General features: G+C 49.8%; 1 protein-coding gene across 1 annotated transcript in view; it reads right to left on the reverse strand.

Moving 5' to 3' along the window:
- The window catches only part of CPLX4 (complexin 4), a 266,113-nt gene extending 255,113 nt beyond the window's left edge, over positions 1-11,000 (reverse strand). Inside the window, exon 1 of the mRNA XM_069627069.1 lies at positions 10,356-11,000. Within this exon, the coding sequence (XP_069483170.1) occupies positions 10,356-10,522 (167 nt within the window). The 5' untranslated portion in view covers positions 10,523-11,000. The remainder of the gene's footprint in view (positions 1-10,355) is intronic.
- Between the last annotated feature and the right edge of the window lie 3,361 nt (positions 11,001-14,361).

A 14,361-nucleotide genomic window follows, 5' to 3' on the forward strand; every position in this document is an offset into this window, starting at 1 on the left:
CAAGCTCACCCCTTTCCTACGAGAACATTTGGAAATAAAATAGGTTACCACAGAAAAGGGTCCCAGGGTGCAGGGGCCTACCGGGAAATATCAAAGGTTCCCTACAGGCCAGTCCACCCCTGGTAATACGGTCTCTTGCTGCACACCAAAGCCTTGCTGGGAAGTGTGACACTCTCCCTTTGTGCACACCGAAACCTTGGTGGGAAGTGTGATACTGTCCCTTTGTGCACACGGAGGCCTTGCTGAGAAGTGTGGTACTGTCCCTTTGTGCACACCGAAGCCTTCCTGGGAAGTGTGGTACTATCCTATGGTGCACACCGAAGCCTTGCTGGGAAGTAGGGCACTGTCCCTTTGTGCACCTTTCTGAGAAGTGTGTACTGTCCCTTTGTGCACACGGAAGCCTTGCTGAGACGTGTGGTACTGTCCCTTTATGCACACGGAAGCCTTGCTGAGAAGTGTGTACTGCCCCTTTGTGCACACGGAAGCCTTGCTGAGAAGTGTGGTACTGTCCCTTTATGCACACGGAAGCCTTGCTGAGAAGTGAGTACTGTCCCTTTGTGCACACGGAAGCATTGCTAAGCAGTGTGGTACTATCCCCATGCAGCACACTGAAGCCTTGCTGAGAAGTGTGGTACTGTCCCTTTGTGCACACCGAAGCCTTGCTGAGAAGTGGGGTGCTGTCCCTTTGTGCACACCGAAGCCTTGCTGAGAAGTGGGGTACTGTGCCTTTATGCACACCCAGCCCATGCCTAGAAGTGTGGTACTGTCCCTTTGTGCACACCCAGCCCATGCCTAGAAGTGTAGCGTTGTCCCTTGGTGCACATGGAAGCCTTCATGGGAGGCAACGGTGGTGTCCATTAAAATACAGCAAACCTGCTGCTGCGCCTTGCAGTAGTGTGAACTCTACTCGCTTTTAAGGGTACCAACTGTGACCGGACTCTTTTCACACGAACATGTTTACAAAGTACCCAGCCCCATCGTTATTCTCCACGCACACACTAGGTTGATAATTGTGTCTGCTATTGCTGGGTTTTTAAACCTCTTACAGTCATTAACCTTTCACACGTAATCTTCTTAAATGTGGATTTGAATACCTGTCATACAATTAATCACCACCAAAATAGAGTGACTGGAGCTTTATAAAATCCCTCATCGATGTTCAATAACACCACGCGCTTTGCACCTTAGCCTGCAAATATGATCGCACAGGACGTTTGCTGTACATGTTTCGCCTTAGCCTGTGTGCATGCATTTTCGCATGCAGGCTGCGATCATTAGCAGAACATGTCAAAGTGCTGTGAGGCAAACTGGGTTTTGAAATCCCGATTTTACTCTATGAAAAGCAAACGATGAGTAATTTCCCGAATCTTGAACACTTCTTTGTTGTTAGATGCCAACCTCCTATTGGGCAATTCATTTTATGTTTTAAAGTGGTGTATTGCAGCAGGAAGTGTGTAATGAAACGTAGCATTTGGTTGCGATAAGATATTTTCCATCTAGTTATATTTTTCAATGAAACATGCATCCATTCAATAAAAAAAATGGCAATGCACAACGTTGAAGATGTACAAATCAGGTACCCGTTGAAAAACAAGGGTATCTTATCTTAAAAAGTGCTGCTATTACCACACATGTGATCTTATGGTAACAGCCTCTTCTGATGCCCCATCTCAATACCGTAATGGTCTCAAAGTGTTATTTTTATCAGGGTATTTGTTGAGCGCGGACCTCGCTTCAAAAAGCAATGGAGCGCTTGACCAGAGGTATGCAACAGTACAGATGCATAACAAGGCGCTTTACAGAGGTGTACAACAGAGCGCTTTTCAGATGTGTAGAACAGCGCAGATGTATAACAGGGCGCTTTACAGAGCTGTAGAACAGTACAGGTGCATAAGGGGTGCTTTACAGAGGTGTCGAACAGTACAGATGCATAACGGGGCGCTTTTCAGAGGTGTAGAACAGTACAGATACATAACGTAGCGCTTTAGAGAGGTGTAGAACAGTACAGATGAACAAGTTACTTTCTTACCTGGTAACGTTCTTTCGATGGGATGGTCCGTGACGTATTCCATATCTATGACATGTAATCACCACAGCTGTGCTGCTTCGGAAACTTTTTTCGGCGTCTGCGTCCTGCGTCGATGACGTCGACCCGCCGTCGTCGAGGAACTCCTCCGACGTCCGACGTCATCCGATGTGATAAGTAGGACGCACAACGCCCGTAGCCTCAGTTGTAGTTTTTTCCCGCAGAACGTGTGACATTAGTCAACTGCCAGTCAGACACAAAGCCTTGCGGAACGTAAGCTGCAATCGCAAAAGAAATTCTGCAGCGGGGAAGGCAGGGCGGGAGCGATATGGAATACGTCGTCGGACCATCCCATCGAAAGAACGTTACCAGGTAAGAAAGTAACTTGTTCTTCGAGGGGATTGGGGCCTCCGACGAATTCCATATCTATGACAGACTCCCAAAGCAGTACCAGAGCAAGGAGGAGGGAAATAATTTAGAATCAAAATTTAGATTAGCCAATCAAATAGCAGAGCAAAGGACCGCCTTGCCAAAGGCCAGATCCTGTCCTCGGATGGAATCGAGGGAATAGTGGCGTACAAATGTATGTACTGAAGCCCAGGTGGCTGCATCACAGATGTTGCGAATAGGAACACCCCTCTGCAGGGCAGTAGATGCAGCCATTCCCCTGGTAGAATGGGTCCGCAAGCCAGCCGGTGGGTCCTTACCCGCTAAGCGGTAACACTCCGAGATGGCCAAAATAATCCAGCGAGACAAAGTCTGTTTCGTCACAGCTTGCGCCAAACGCTTTCCAGCGTAACCAATAAAGAGTTGATCGTCCACTCTGACCCGGGACATGCGTGAAATATAAAAGCTTAAAGCTCTCCTAGGATCAAGCCTATGGAGCCTCTCCTCTTCCTTACCAGGATGCGGAGGAGGATAGAATGCCGGAAGAACAACCTTCTGGGCCAAATGAAATTCCGTCACTACCTTCGGAAGAAAAGAAGGACGAACTCTAAGGACAACCCTGTCCTTGTGAAATACAGTGAAGGGTGGCTTAACTGAAAGTGCCTGTAACTCACTCACTCTGCGAGCGGAAATAACCGCAACTAAAAACACAGTTTTCAGAGTTAACAGCCTCAAAGGGCAAGAATGTAAAGGCTCAAACGAAGCACCCATAAGAAACTGAAGAACAAGGTTTAAATCCCAACAGGGCACCAGGAAAGGTGACGGAGGGAACACATTAGTGAGCCCTTTCAGAAACTGTGAAATCAAAGGGATTTTAAAGTAAGAACACTCTTCAGACGAGCGCTTAAAGATGGACAGCGCCGCCAGGTAACCTTTAACGGTACCCACTTGCAAGCTCCTGTGGGCCAAAGAAAGTAAAAAGGACAGAACCATGGGGATGTCACATGCAAAAGGATCCACATTCTGAACTCTGCACCAGTCGCAGAACTTACGCCAACGGCAACGGTACAGAGACTTTGTTGCTGGCCTTCGGGCCGAAAGCAACACCTCCATCATGTCCTCAGGGAGTTCCCAATCCTTATACCTCAACCTTTCAGAAGCCAAGCGTGAAGGTTGAGGGATCTGACCTCTGGATGGAGAACCTGACCCCCCTCCCGTGAGAGCAGATCGTCTCGGTAGGGAAGACGACGTGGAGGGCAGATGGATAAGTCGAGAAGGTCCGGGTACCACGTCCTCCGAGCCCACGCCGGGGCAATGAGGATCGTCCGGGAACCGAACTTCTGTAACCTCCGCAGCACTTGCGGGATGACGGGGACTGGAGGAAACGCGTACAGCAGTGGGAATGACCACTCCACCACGAACGCGTCTCCTAAGGCTCCTTTTGGAGGAAATTCCCGCGAGCAAAACCTTTCGCACTTCCGGTTGACACTGGAGGCGAAGAGATCCACTTGAGGGGTCCCCCAAAGGGCGAAGATCTCCAGGAGAATCTCCTGAGCCAACTCCCACTCGTGAGAGATCGCGCTCTGCCTGCTCAGAGCGTCCGCCGTCATGTTTTCGTCTCCGGCCAGATGAACTGCCGAGATCGAAACTTCCTGCTGTATAGCCCAGAACTCGAGCTGCATCGCCTCCCTGCACAGAGGAAGTGACCCTACCCCCCCCTTTTTGTTGAGGTAGTGCATGGCCACTGTGTTGTCCGTCAGGATCAGGACACTCTTTCCTTGCACAGTCGGCAGAAAAGCCTTCAGGGCTAGCCTGACGGCCCTCAGCTCCAACAGATTGATATGGAGTCTGGACTCCGACGGAGACCAACGACCGCTGACTGTCAGCCCGTTGGCATGAGCTCCCCATCCCGTGAGGGATGCATCCGTCACAATCGTCACCTCCGGCCAGGGAAGCCAAAATGGAGCCCCCTTCATCAAGTTGCCTTCGACGGCCCACCACAGAAGATCCCGGGCGACCGAGGGCGGCACCTGAACCGGGTCCGACATCCTGCCGGAGGACTGCGACCATTGCGTCTTGAGTGCCCACTGCAAAGATCTCATCCACAGGCGAGCCTCTGGCACCAGAAGAATGCAGGATGCCATGAGGCCGAGCAACCTCAAGAACTCGAACGCTCGGAGCGTCTGGGCATGCTGAAACTTGTGCACCATCTGCTGAATGTGAAGAGCCCTCACCTGGGGAGGAAAACACTGCCCCAGGGAAGTGTCGAGCACTGCGCCGATGTACTGGAGCCGCTGTGTTGGCGTCAAATGGGACTTCTTTAAATTGAGGGAGAAGCCCAGCCTGTGAAGGGAGTGGCAGGTGACGGACAGATAATCCAGGACTTGGGAGAGCTCCCCCTGATCAACCAATCGTCCAGTAGGGGTAGACGTGAATCCCCACTTGCCTGAGATGCGCTGCCACCACCACCATGAGCTTGGTGAAAACCCTCGGGGCGGAGGTCAATCCGAACGGCAGGACCCGAAACTGAAAGTGAGAGACACCAACCGCGAACCTCAGGTACTTCTTGTGCTTGTGATGGATCGGCACATGGCACATGGAAGTAAGCATCCTTGAGGTCGAGTGACACCAACCAGTCCTGAAGCTGAAGGGCCTGGAGGACTTGAGAGAGAGAGAGTAACCATCTTGAACTTGTCCTTCCTGAGGAGTTTGTTCAAACCGCGCAAGTCCATGATGGGTCTCAATCCCCCGTCTTTCTTCGAAATCAAAAAATAAGGGGAATACCATACCTTGTTCCTCTCCGCTACTGGCACCAGTTCTATGGCGCCTTTCTCCAGCAGGGCTTGAATTTCCTGCGCAAGGAGCGGATCCGGACTCTGCAAAGAGAGGTTCCCCGGTGGATTGTCAAGAGGCCTGTGCCGAAAGGGAAGACAGTAGCCGTGGGTTATGATCTCCAGAACCCACACATCTGAAGTAATGGCTTGCCACTCTACAAGATGCTGCGCCAGCCTTCCCCCAACCGGCGAACCATGGGACATGGCCTCATGACTGAGTGGGAGCGGCTGCGGCGTTACCTGAGGGCAAAGAGGCAACTGCCCGAGCGGCCTTGGCACCACGGGTACCCTGTCGTCCACCTCTGGTACCCCTGCGTTGGCCTCTTTGACTGCCAGCTCCTCTCGCTTTACTGAAGGACGAGTAATAGCGAAAGGAACCACCCCTCCACTGCTGTCCCCTAGGACGAAAAGGCAGAGGTTGGCGAACTGCAGCGCCCAACGACTTCGCTGCAGCTTTTGAGGTCTGCAACCTCTCAAGGATCTCGTCAGCCTTGCTGCCAAAAAGGTGTTCACGGTCAAAGGGCATGTTGAGGAGCCGGGACTGCACATCAGGAGCAAACCCAGAATTCCGCAACCACGCAAACCTGCGTATCACGGTGCTCGCCGCCATGGACCTACTGACGCATTCAGCTAAGTCCAAACCCGACTGAACGGACTCACACATGGCATCCTTACCATCCTGGACCATAGCAAGGAAACCATCCCGTTCGTCCCCTTCGGGAATATGTTCAGCCGCTAACGCAACACAGTTCCACAGAGTGTGTGTGAAACGAGACAAGGCACAAATGGAGTTGGCCGCCTGAAGCGCCATACCACCAGAAGAAAACACTTTCTTCGCCCAGCCATCAAAACGTTTGTCGTCCCTATCAGGAGGGATGGTAGGGTACGACGCCTGCTTTGCCGGGGCCATGGCCGCCTGCACCACCAAACTCTCAGGAGTGGGGTGCCTGGTCAAGTAGCAGGGGTCGCTACTGGCTGGACGGTATTTTCGCGACAAGGATCTGCCCACCGCCGGGAGACTCTCCGGAGCAGTCCAAGCCGCCGCCACCCTTCTCTGTAAAGCCATATGGAACGGCAGTACCGGGTCAGTTGGGGGACCAACATCAAGGATGTCCGTTAGATCATCCTGCACAAACTCCCCTGGGGGAGCAGACCATCCCAAGTACTCAGAAACCCTAGCCATAAGACGCCGGTACGAGGAATCGGCATGAGAGCCAGGCTCAGGCCTACAAAACTCCACCTCCGGAGAGGTGTCCAGTCCACTGGCATCATGCAGTGACTGCCTCAAATCGTCAAACAGACTGTGGCCCGAGACAATTTCATCTGGAACCTGACTGGGAACCAGGCCATCAGAATCCTCATCCGCCTCTGAAATATATTCCAGGTGGCGAAAAGAAGGCACCCGAGAGTGCTTGCTCTTAACCAGAGCCTTCCTATGGGGTTCTCCCGTGCCACGGGGTACCTCCGACACGAAAGGCGTCGATGGCGTCGAGCGAATCGGCGCCGGCGTCGATAGAACAGGCATCGTCGCTGAGGGGATCGGCGTCGACGTCGAGGAAATCGGCGACGACGTTAGATGCAGCGCTGCCAGCATTGGCGGCGTCGACACAGCCCTCGAAGCCGGAGCCCCGAGCGTGTCCTTCGACGACCTGAGCGTCGACGGCTTCCTCGGAGCCGGAGCCTCGAGAAAGCCTGTCGACGCCCTCGACGCCTCAGACGTTGATGTCTTCCTCGAAGACCTCACAGGTGCACACGGTCTCGAACGCGTCGAGGACCGGGACTTGGAACGGGTACGTCGAGAACGAGTCTCCTTGTCCGAACGGGACCTCTCCCGTGACTCGTGCCGACCACTCTTGCGAGCGGTGTCTCTCGACCTCTCACGACCGACCCCACTCGGGGGCGTGGACGGCTTAGTACCCTGCGACTCAAGAATCGCCAGCATTTTCTTCCCGAAGGAAGCCCATTCCTCTGGCGTCGCATGGCTGGTGGGGTAAGCGACGTGCCGGGCAGAGTCCTCCGAAGAGGACCTGGAAGACGACCGGTGTCGGCGCTTCCGAGAATGCCTCAAAGAGGCTGAAGAGTGGCGAGACCGACTCCTAGAAGGAGACCCACGAGGCTTCCGACGATGACGCGGAGAGTCACCCCTCGAATCATCCATCGAAAGCCCCGCAGACTTCGACTTCCGGGGCTTGGACACCCGACCTACCGACAACTTCTTCTTACGTTCGAGTAAGGCTTTGGACGTGAGCGACTGGCAGTCGATACAGTCATCCGTTTCGTGGGCCTCCCTGAGGCACCAGAGGCAGGCTCTCTCCCCGCACTTCTTGAAACCCGGACGCGGGGTCGAAGACGAAGTAGAAGACATCTTCACACGAAGGAATTTCACAAAACGAACAGGTTCGAAGAACCGAGAAGAACAGAACTCCAAAGAGTCGAGGCGTTAACCGAGATTCACGAAGCAATACATTCGCGGAAAAAACGGAACTGAGGCTACGGGCGTCGTGCGTCCTACTTATCACATCAGATGACGTCGGAGGAGGTCCTCGACGATGGCGCGTCGACGTCATCGACGCAGGACGCAGACGCCGAAAAAGGTTTCCGAAGCAGCACAGCTGTAGATATGGAATACGTCGGAGGACCCAATCCCCTCGAAGTTATGTTAAAGGTACTTATATAGCGCACCGTCACCAATGGAATTGGTCCACAGGCGCTCTGGTGGATCTGTAAACAAGAAGGAGGGCGGGAAGGGTTAGTCGGGTGGAGACGGAGTAGGAGAGGTGGTGTGTTCTCGGCGGCTTCAGCTCGGTATACACTGAGTGTTGGGCTTTGGTGCAAGTACCGGATCGGGCGAGACCTCAGGTGCTGTAGGTGCTGTTTATGTGTTGTTGATGCGGTGTGGTAAAGTGTGTGCGGATTGCTGGGAGAGAAATGGTTGTGTGGGTTGAGTAAGGAGAGATTTGGAGGTTGGGTTAGTGGGGTCTGTATCCTGATTCTGATACTTCGGTTTTCGTTTGAGCTGTATCCCTGTGGGTGGGGTTGTTGCGGATTCCTTATAGGCGTCGCGCTGTGGTGTGTGAAGGTGCAGCGCAGATCCAGCTGTATCCTAGTGGGTATTGTATGGAGTGATAGGTATGTCTGATCCTTTCCTTCGGGGGTGGAGCTGAGGTTGGTACTACCTATTCTCTTGTTATCTATTGTGACAGCGGTCTGTTAGAGTTTGGAATGGTTCAGGGTCAATGTGCTGTTGATGAGGCATAACGGGGCGCTTTACAGAGGTGTACAATAGAGTGCTTTACAGAGGTGTAGAACAGTACAGATGCATAATGGGTGCGCTTTTCAGAGGTAACAGAACAGATATACAGTGGGGGTAGGATACAGAGGGGCACAGAGGAGGGGTACAGCTGTACCAAGTGGTGGGTAGGTGAGGGACAGGCAGAGTCTAGAAAGTCAGGTGTCACGAGGGACGACGTGATGGCCTAGGTGTTGAGGAGGAGTCACTCCTTGAAGAGGTGGGTCTTGAGTTTATTTTCTGAATTGTAGGAGCGTGAGGGAGAGTCTGATGCCAGCAAGGCTTGTCTGCAGTAGCATATCAAGCCACACCCTTGGTTGCCCAGAGCATAGTCTAGAAGTGGGTAGAGGAAAGGCAACCTCAAGGGCTGGGGGAGAAGCTGGGATTTAGAGGAGTGATGGTGGTTTCACTAGTCTGGTTTAGGTGTCGACCTAGCTGAGGAAGGGCACAGAAGGAATGCAGATTTCAGAGGGCTGTACTAAGGTGTGCAACACCAGGCAGTGTGGGCAGTTTTACGCGACTCAGTGGTAATCTAGCAACAGTGAGTGGCGGTGTGATGGGCCCTAGATCTGCTCAAACGGACCCTTCAAGGGTGGAGGCATATTAACAGAGTTACACTTTATTGTGCCCACGCAATAATTGGAAGAATGCCAGACCTAACTGCCAAGAATGACAGAGCCACGTGTTCACTGCGTAGAGAATGCGTTAAGAAACATTAAGGGTGAGCAGTATGGGCGGAGTATATTGAACAATTGGGCTACATTGCAATAGACACTGACATGAACTTATGCTTGCAGTTATTCTTGCCCATTACACCTCACTCAGTCCCATTAGATGACTAACTAGGCCTACTGTACTTAACAGACTTCTACCCTTTCCACCTTCTATCGCCAACCAATGAAATCAGTGTTACACAACCTGGGGACTTCCTTTAGGGTTAACCTGCACCCATACATAACCCCTACCAAATGCACATTTAGAATCTCAAATTGGCACGTAGGTAACGGTTACTCCCTACCTACCCTCTTCAACACCACAGGGTTTTCGCATCTGACTTCCTGCTATCTGACCAACACCAGCCAGACCGTACTTACAGGGCCTTACTCAGTCAGGCCAATTTTACTGGCAGAAGGGCACTATGTAAGACCCCTTACCTCCTACATATCTACATGGAAGCAAGACAGGTGCTAATTAGTGACGATTGGCTGCTTGACTCACTGAATAGTACAATACAGGGGGGTCTTCGGGGATAACCACAAAATTAAGTCACTGAGGTAGCTGAACAAGTAGAGCTTTTTAATGTTTTTTTTTTAGAAAAGCAAAAGAAAAATACATTATCTTTCACAGATTATACCTTTTTTTAGCCAACACAGATGTTTGGCTGCTAGATTTTAAGACCACGCAGGTGCCCTCCTCTGGCAGTTTTCTTGCAAAGGAAATAGAGCCTTCGTGTATAGGGGAGAGCCACCTGATTATACACTGCACTGTGGGGGAGGCCAACGTGGTAGGCGTCGGCAGAAAAGGATTGAGCATTGTTCTGCAGTAAGCACTCACTCTGCACTTATGATTTGCTAAAAGGAAATACAGGGTTGGTACAAAGTCTCAAATAAAACGCACTGCAATTCACTCTTGGCAGAGCTTATCAAAAGAGCGCTACGATATAACCCAAATATTATGCAGCCAGGGAATGGCCTTGCTCACTACATTCGCTCAGACAGTGTGATATGGAGTCAATTACATTACCACCAGGGAGAATTGTGGTTTGCCGGTTGCTCGTGGAGCCCCGTCCTGCTAATACATGAGTACAATGCACACTCACTTCTCTTCCACCAGCTGCCTCTGGTATTCCTCGTACTCGTCCCGGGTCATCCCGTGAGCCGCCGCAGGGTCCGAAACATTCCCCTCTTCTTTTTTCTCTTCGTCGCCGCCTCCGAATCCAAAACTTTTCACTTGGCTGCTGATCATGCTCTTCAGCAAGAAGGACATCCTGATTCCCCAGAAAAATGCCCAACTAGTCCAGAAAAAAGCACAAAACAACAACAACAATCCAAAGAGAGCGGACACGAGGCGGCGCGACGGCAGTGGCGCTGAGCCTCAGCCGCCTCTCAAGGGCATATAATGCTGGTGAAAAGGAAATGCCAAAAACAGTTTGTCAGACATAATCTGGATTAAAAGGCCGAACTCCTTAGCAAACACCGGCAGATGGTTCAGATTACTCCAAAAATCATTAGATGCAGCTGCCTACTTTCATAATGATGCTGTGAGCTAATTGCAGGACAGGCCAGTCTTTCTCATTATTAATTGCGATATTTTCCCAGGGATACTTCCGTCTATGGCACGCTCCACGGAGGGAAGGGGGCTCGCGCGACGCCAAAGCGCTGCAATCCGATGCCACCGTCCGTCGTCTATGGCGGCTGCAGACCAAGAGACTGACTCGGAAGAGCCAGCCAGGTTCTGATGATTACTGCTGGGAAAAGGCCAAAAACAGATCTGTCAGACTGTTACATAAGAGAAAGAATTGACACCTCCTTAATATACAGCAACAACCCTGTACTATGCTCATGTATGGAATGCGCTGAAGTTAATCATAATTTCTCTATAATGTATAATACTTATCGCTTTGTAGCCTAGTGTGACATCACTACTCATATGCAATAAGAAAATGGCATCACTATTGATGAGGCAATATGCCCCAAGGTGTTGGGCCAACGCCCAAGTTAAGGGCCCGAGTGCAGCAGGGTACCTTAACGAGGGTGGCGGTGCCATTACCGAAAGGGTTGGATCGCCACCGAGGGAATATCGCCATTATAACCCGTGTAGTTCCCTACACGGGTACTAATGGTGTCTTTAAAAATATATATATATATCGTACCTTTCTTGCGTGTCCCGGCTCTGGCAGTGCTGCTGTTTGTGTGAAGTCCATTTTTCATGTTGATGGCTGTGAGTCAACATGAAAACTGACTTTACAAACAGCAGCACAGAGCGCAGTACTGAGTGTCGCCGGGCCACACACAAAAGGTACATTTCTTTTTTTTTTATTTAAAAAATAAAAAAATACACCATTGGCACCCATGCAGGAAAATACACTGATGCTAATTGGCAAAGGGGCAGCGGGTAAGGAAAGTGAGCGCTGGCTACCCAGTGCCACACACAGCGGTCGAAGTGAGCAGGAACGGCCGGGAGCGGTGTTCCACTACTTTTATTTTTTTACTGTTAACAGCTCCACTACTTTTGGCACCCATTTTCACCAATCTGGAACTGTTCTTTGTGAAGTTAAAGCACACCTCTCCACTTCCCCACCGGATATCAGTAACAGCTAAACTGAAATCGGTTTCAACTCAATTGGCCGTCAACCAGCATGGCTGCAACCCTTGAAAAATGTGTTGCACGTTTCTCTCTTTCTTCCTACTCTCTCCCCTGCTGGAGTTACACTTCCACTATTCTTTTTTGGTACACTTCGATCACTGACCACACACAGCTTGTGTTCCGAGCCACCTGGTTGGGCAGCGCCCCCCTCCCCCATCTGTGGTGCTAACCTATAATAATTTACTGCCGTTTGTTTGTGACATCACAATGCCTGCTGTTATGTACATAGCAGAATTCTAGCACTTCATAAAATCCGTGGCTAGCTTTTCAGATCCCCCTCTTCTGCAATAGCTTCATGTGGCACTTCACAGCCATTCATTCACAGGCAACTTTCATGGTAGTACGGTGGGGTTTAACACATGAGAGCAATAATATACCAGCAAGCAAGCACTTATTATTTTTTAAATAACTTGTATTGAAGTGCTTAAAATATTGTTCGCAACACAAGTTGCATACACGTTTTTATTTTAAAAAGGCATATTTTGCATTCATTAAATGTTTACAAAACGAACTGAAAGATGTGCCTCAGAGTAAGCAACAGGCCGGGTTTTAAATGAGACGGCGCTGTGGCCATGTGTTGTAAGGAATAAAATACAATACATTGTGTACAAAGGATATGGAAAGACATCAAAAATCTGAGGCCATATAAGCAACTCGACCTTTGACCTGGTTTCTCTTTTTGGTGATCGACCTGCATTATCTTTATAAAAGTATATTTGCTTTGCCCCATATATGAGCAGCCCCAATGACGGGGGTTCCCGAGATCCCCATGTAAGAGGAACAGCCCTAAATGGTCCTGTAAAGCACTTGAGTGTGCTTGCACTGGAGGCCTGTTCTAATCACTGCGAGTGCCAATGAGATTTCTCCAGACTTGGCACTGCAGGAGGCCAGATGGGGATTCTCTTAGCTTAATGCATTTCCATTAAATGAGTTCATCACAGGGCTTCTGTCAGGGGGGGCGTACAAGGTAGAGCAGTACTTACCCAGTGCATTGGAAAACACTCTTTTCATGGAATGAGCAGTGGGTGGGGCGAGTGAGTCAGGGAATTGGGTAGGAAGTGACAGGAGAAGTTATTTAGTTTCCCATACCACTATGGGCCACTAATTGGAGGTGGCAACATGACATTTAGAAGTTAGGATCATGGGGGTAGGGAGAGGCAAGAGTAGACCTCAAGACTAGGGTGACCATGTCAGAAGTGGAAGCAATGTTGCTTGGCAGTCCAGTGTCGTGCAGAGGAGTTCAATGTGCTGTGCCTTGTCCTTCGGGAAATCTCGCTGTGGATGTGTGGCTAGATAAGTTTGGAAGCTAAAATATGGCGTTATATTTTGGGAATTCAAAACTCGGTATCTGTGAAAACTATTTACTTGGAGCTGGGCATTGAGGCGTTGAGTCCGATGGCTGCTATCAATTAGATCATGCCGTGCTTCAAAATGAATATAATCTAAGATAATATGATATCTGCATTCATGCAAGAAGAAATAAGAAAGGAACACATTAAAGCCCTAAATTCTTCGTGCAAATTAGTAAGAGAATTTACGAACAAGATTGACATGAAGATCGATTGGGAAGCTGACATGAGTATACACAGTTATAGGCCAGGGACAGAGGAGCGGAATCCGATTCACCCTCGCTGGGGTTCTGATAAAGAGAAATAGACAAGAAATGGTAGCACGCCTTTATTTGTTAGGTAAACCACAGCCCTACATAATACATTCCCATCACCATGCTACAGACCGGTCGTTATATAACTAATGCTGAATCGGCTTCTCTGCCTTGCGCTTGCAGGTCTCAGATGGGGAATTATTAGAGAAGAAAGAACTTGTTGAATATGCGGGTACCCCGAATATTTGGAAACAGCCAGACATCTTATATTGCGTTGGGATAAATGAACACCCATGAGATGGACTGATTTTGAAAGATTTGTATAGAGGCTAGTTTCTATTACTAAAGATGGCTTTTGGATCCGTTGCCAAATTTCTCTAAGTATTGCATAGAGGAAAAATGAATACAACTGAAAAATGCACTGACAAATTGAAGAATAGCACTTTGTATATATGTAATGTGAATATTCTACGAATTGAGTAATAATACTTGTTTTGATAGTTTTAACTTAAAGTATTACATTTGTGTGTGTGAGGTTATTTTTGTAGCTTTTTTTTAGCTGTATCACACAAATAAAAAAAAAGAAAATAAGGACGTCTTTTTTGGGAAAGATATGGTTATATCTTTTCTTCTATGCCCTCTTAGTAAGTCTGCCAAGCATGGAACCTTTCCCCTGGGTGTGTTTGTGTATGTGTGAGGATGTGATGTCATCTGCCTCCCGGTCTGTGTTAACCCGTACCACATTCCAAGCGTGAGTTAGGGCAGGTCCATCTAGAATCTGAGGGATGAAGGATGCTGTAAGTCTCTGTCCCACTTATGTCTTCCCCCTGCCTGTGCCTGGCTTCATGGTGACTAC

Source organism: Ambystoma mexicanum, chromosome 6p (genome assembly GCF_040938575.1).
Source record: "Ambystoma mexicanum isolate Mex_15411 chromosome 6p, UKY_AmexF1_1, whole genome shotgun sequence".
Taxonomy (NCBI): Eukaryota; Metazoa; Chordata; class Amphibia; order Caudata; family Ambystomatidae; genus Ambystoma; species Ambystoma mexicanum.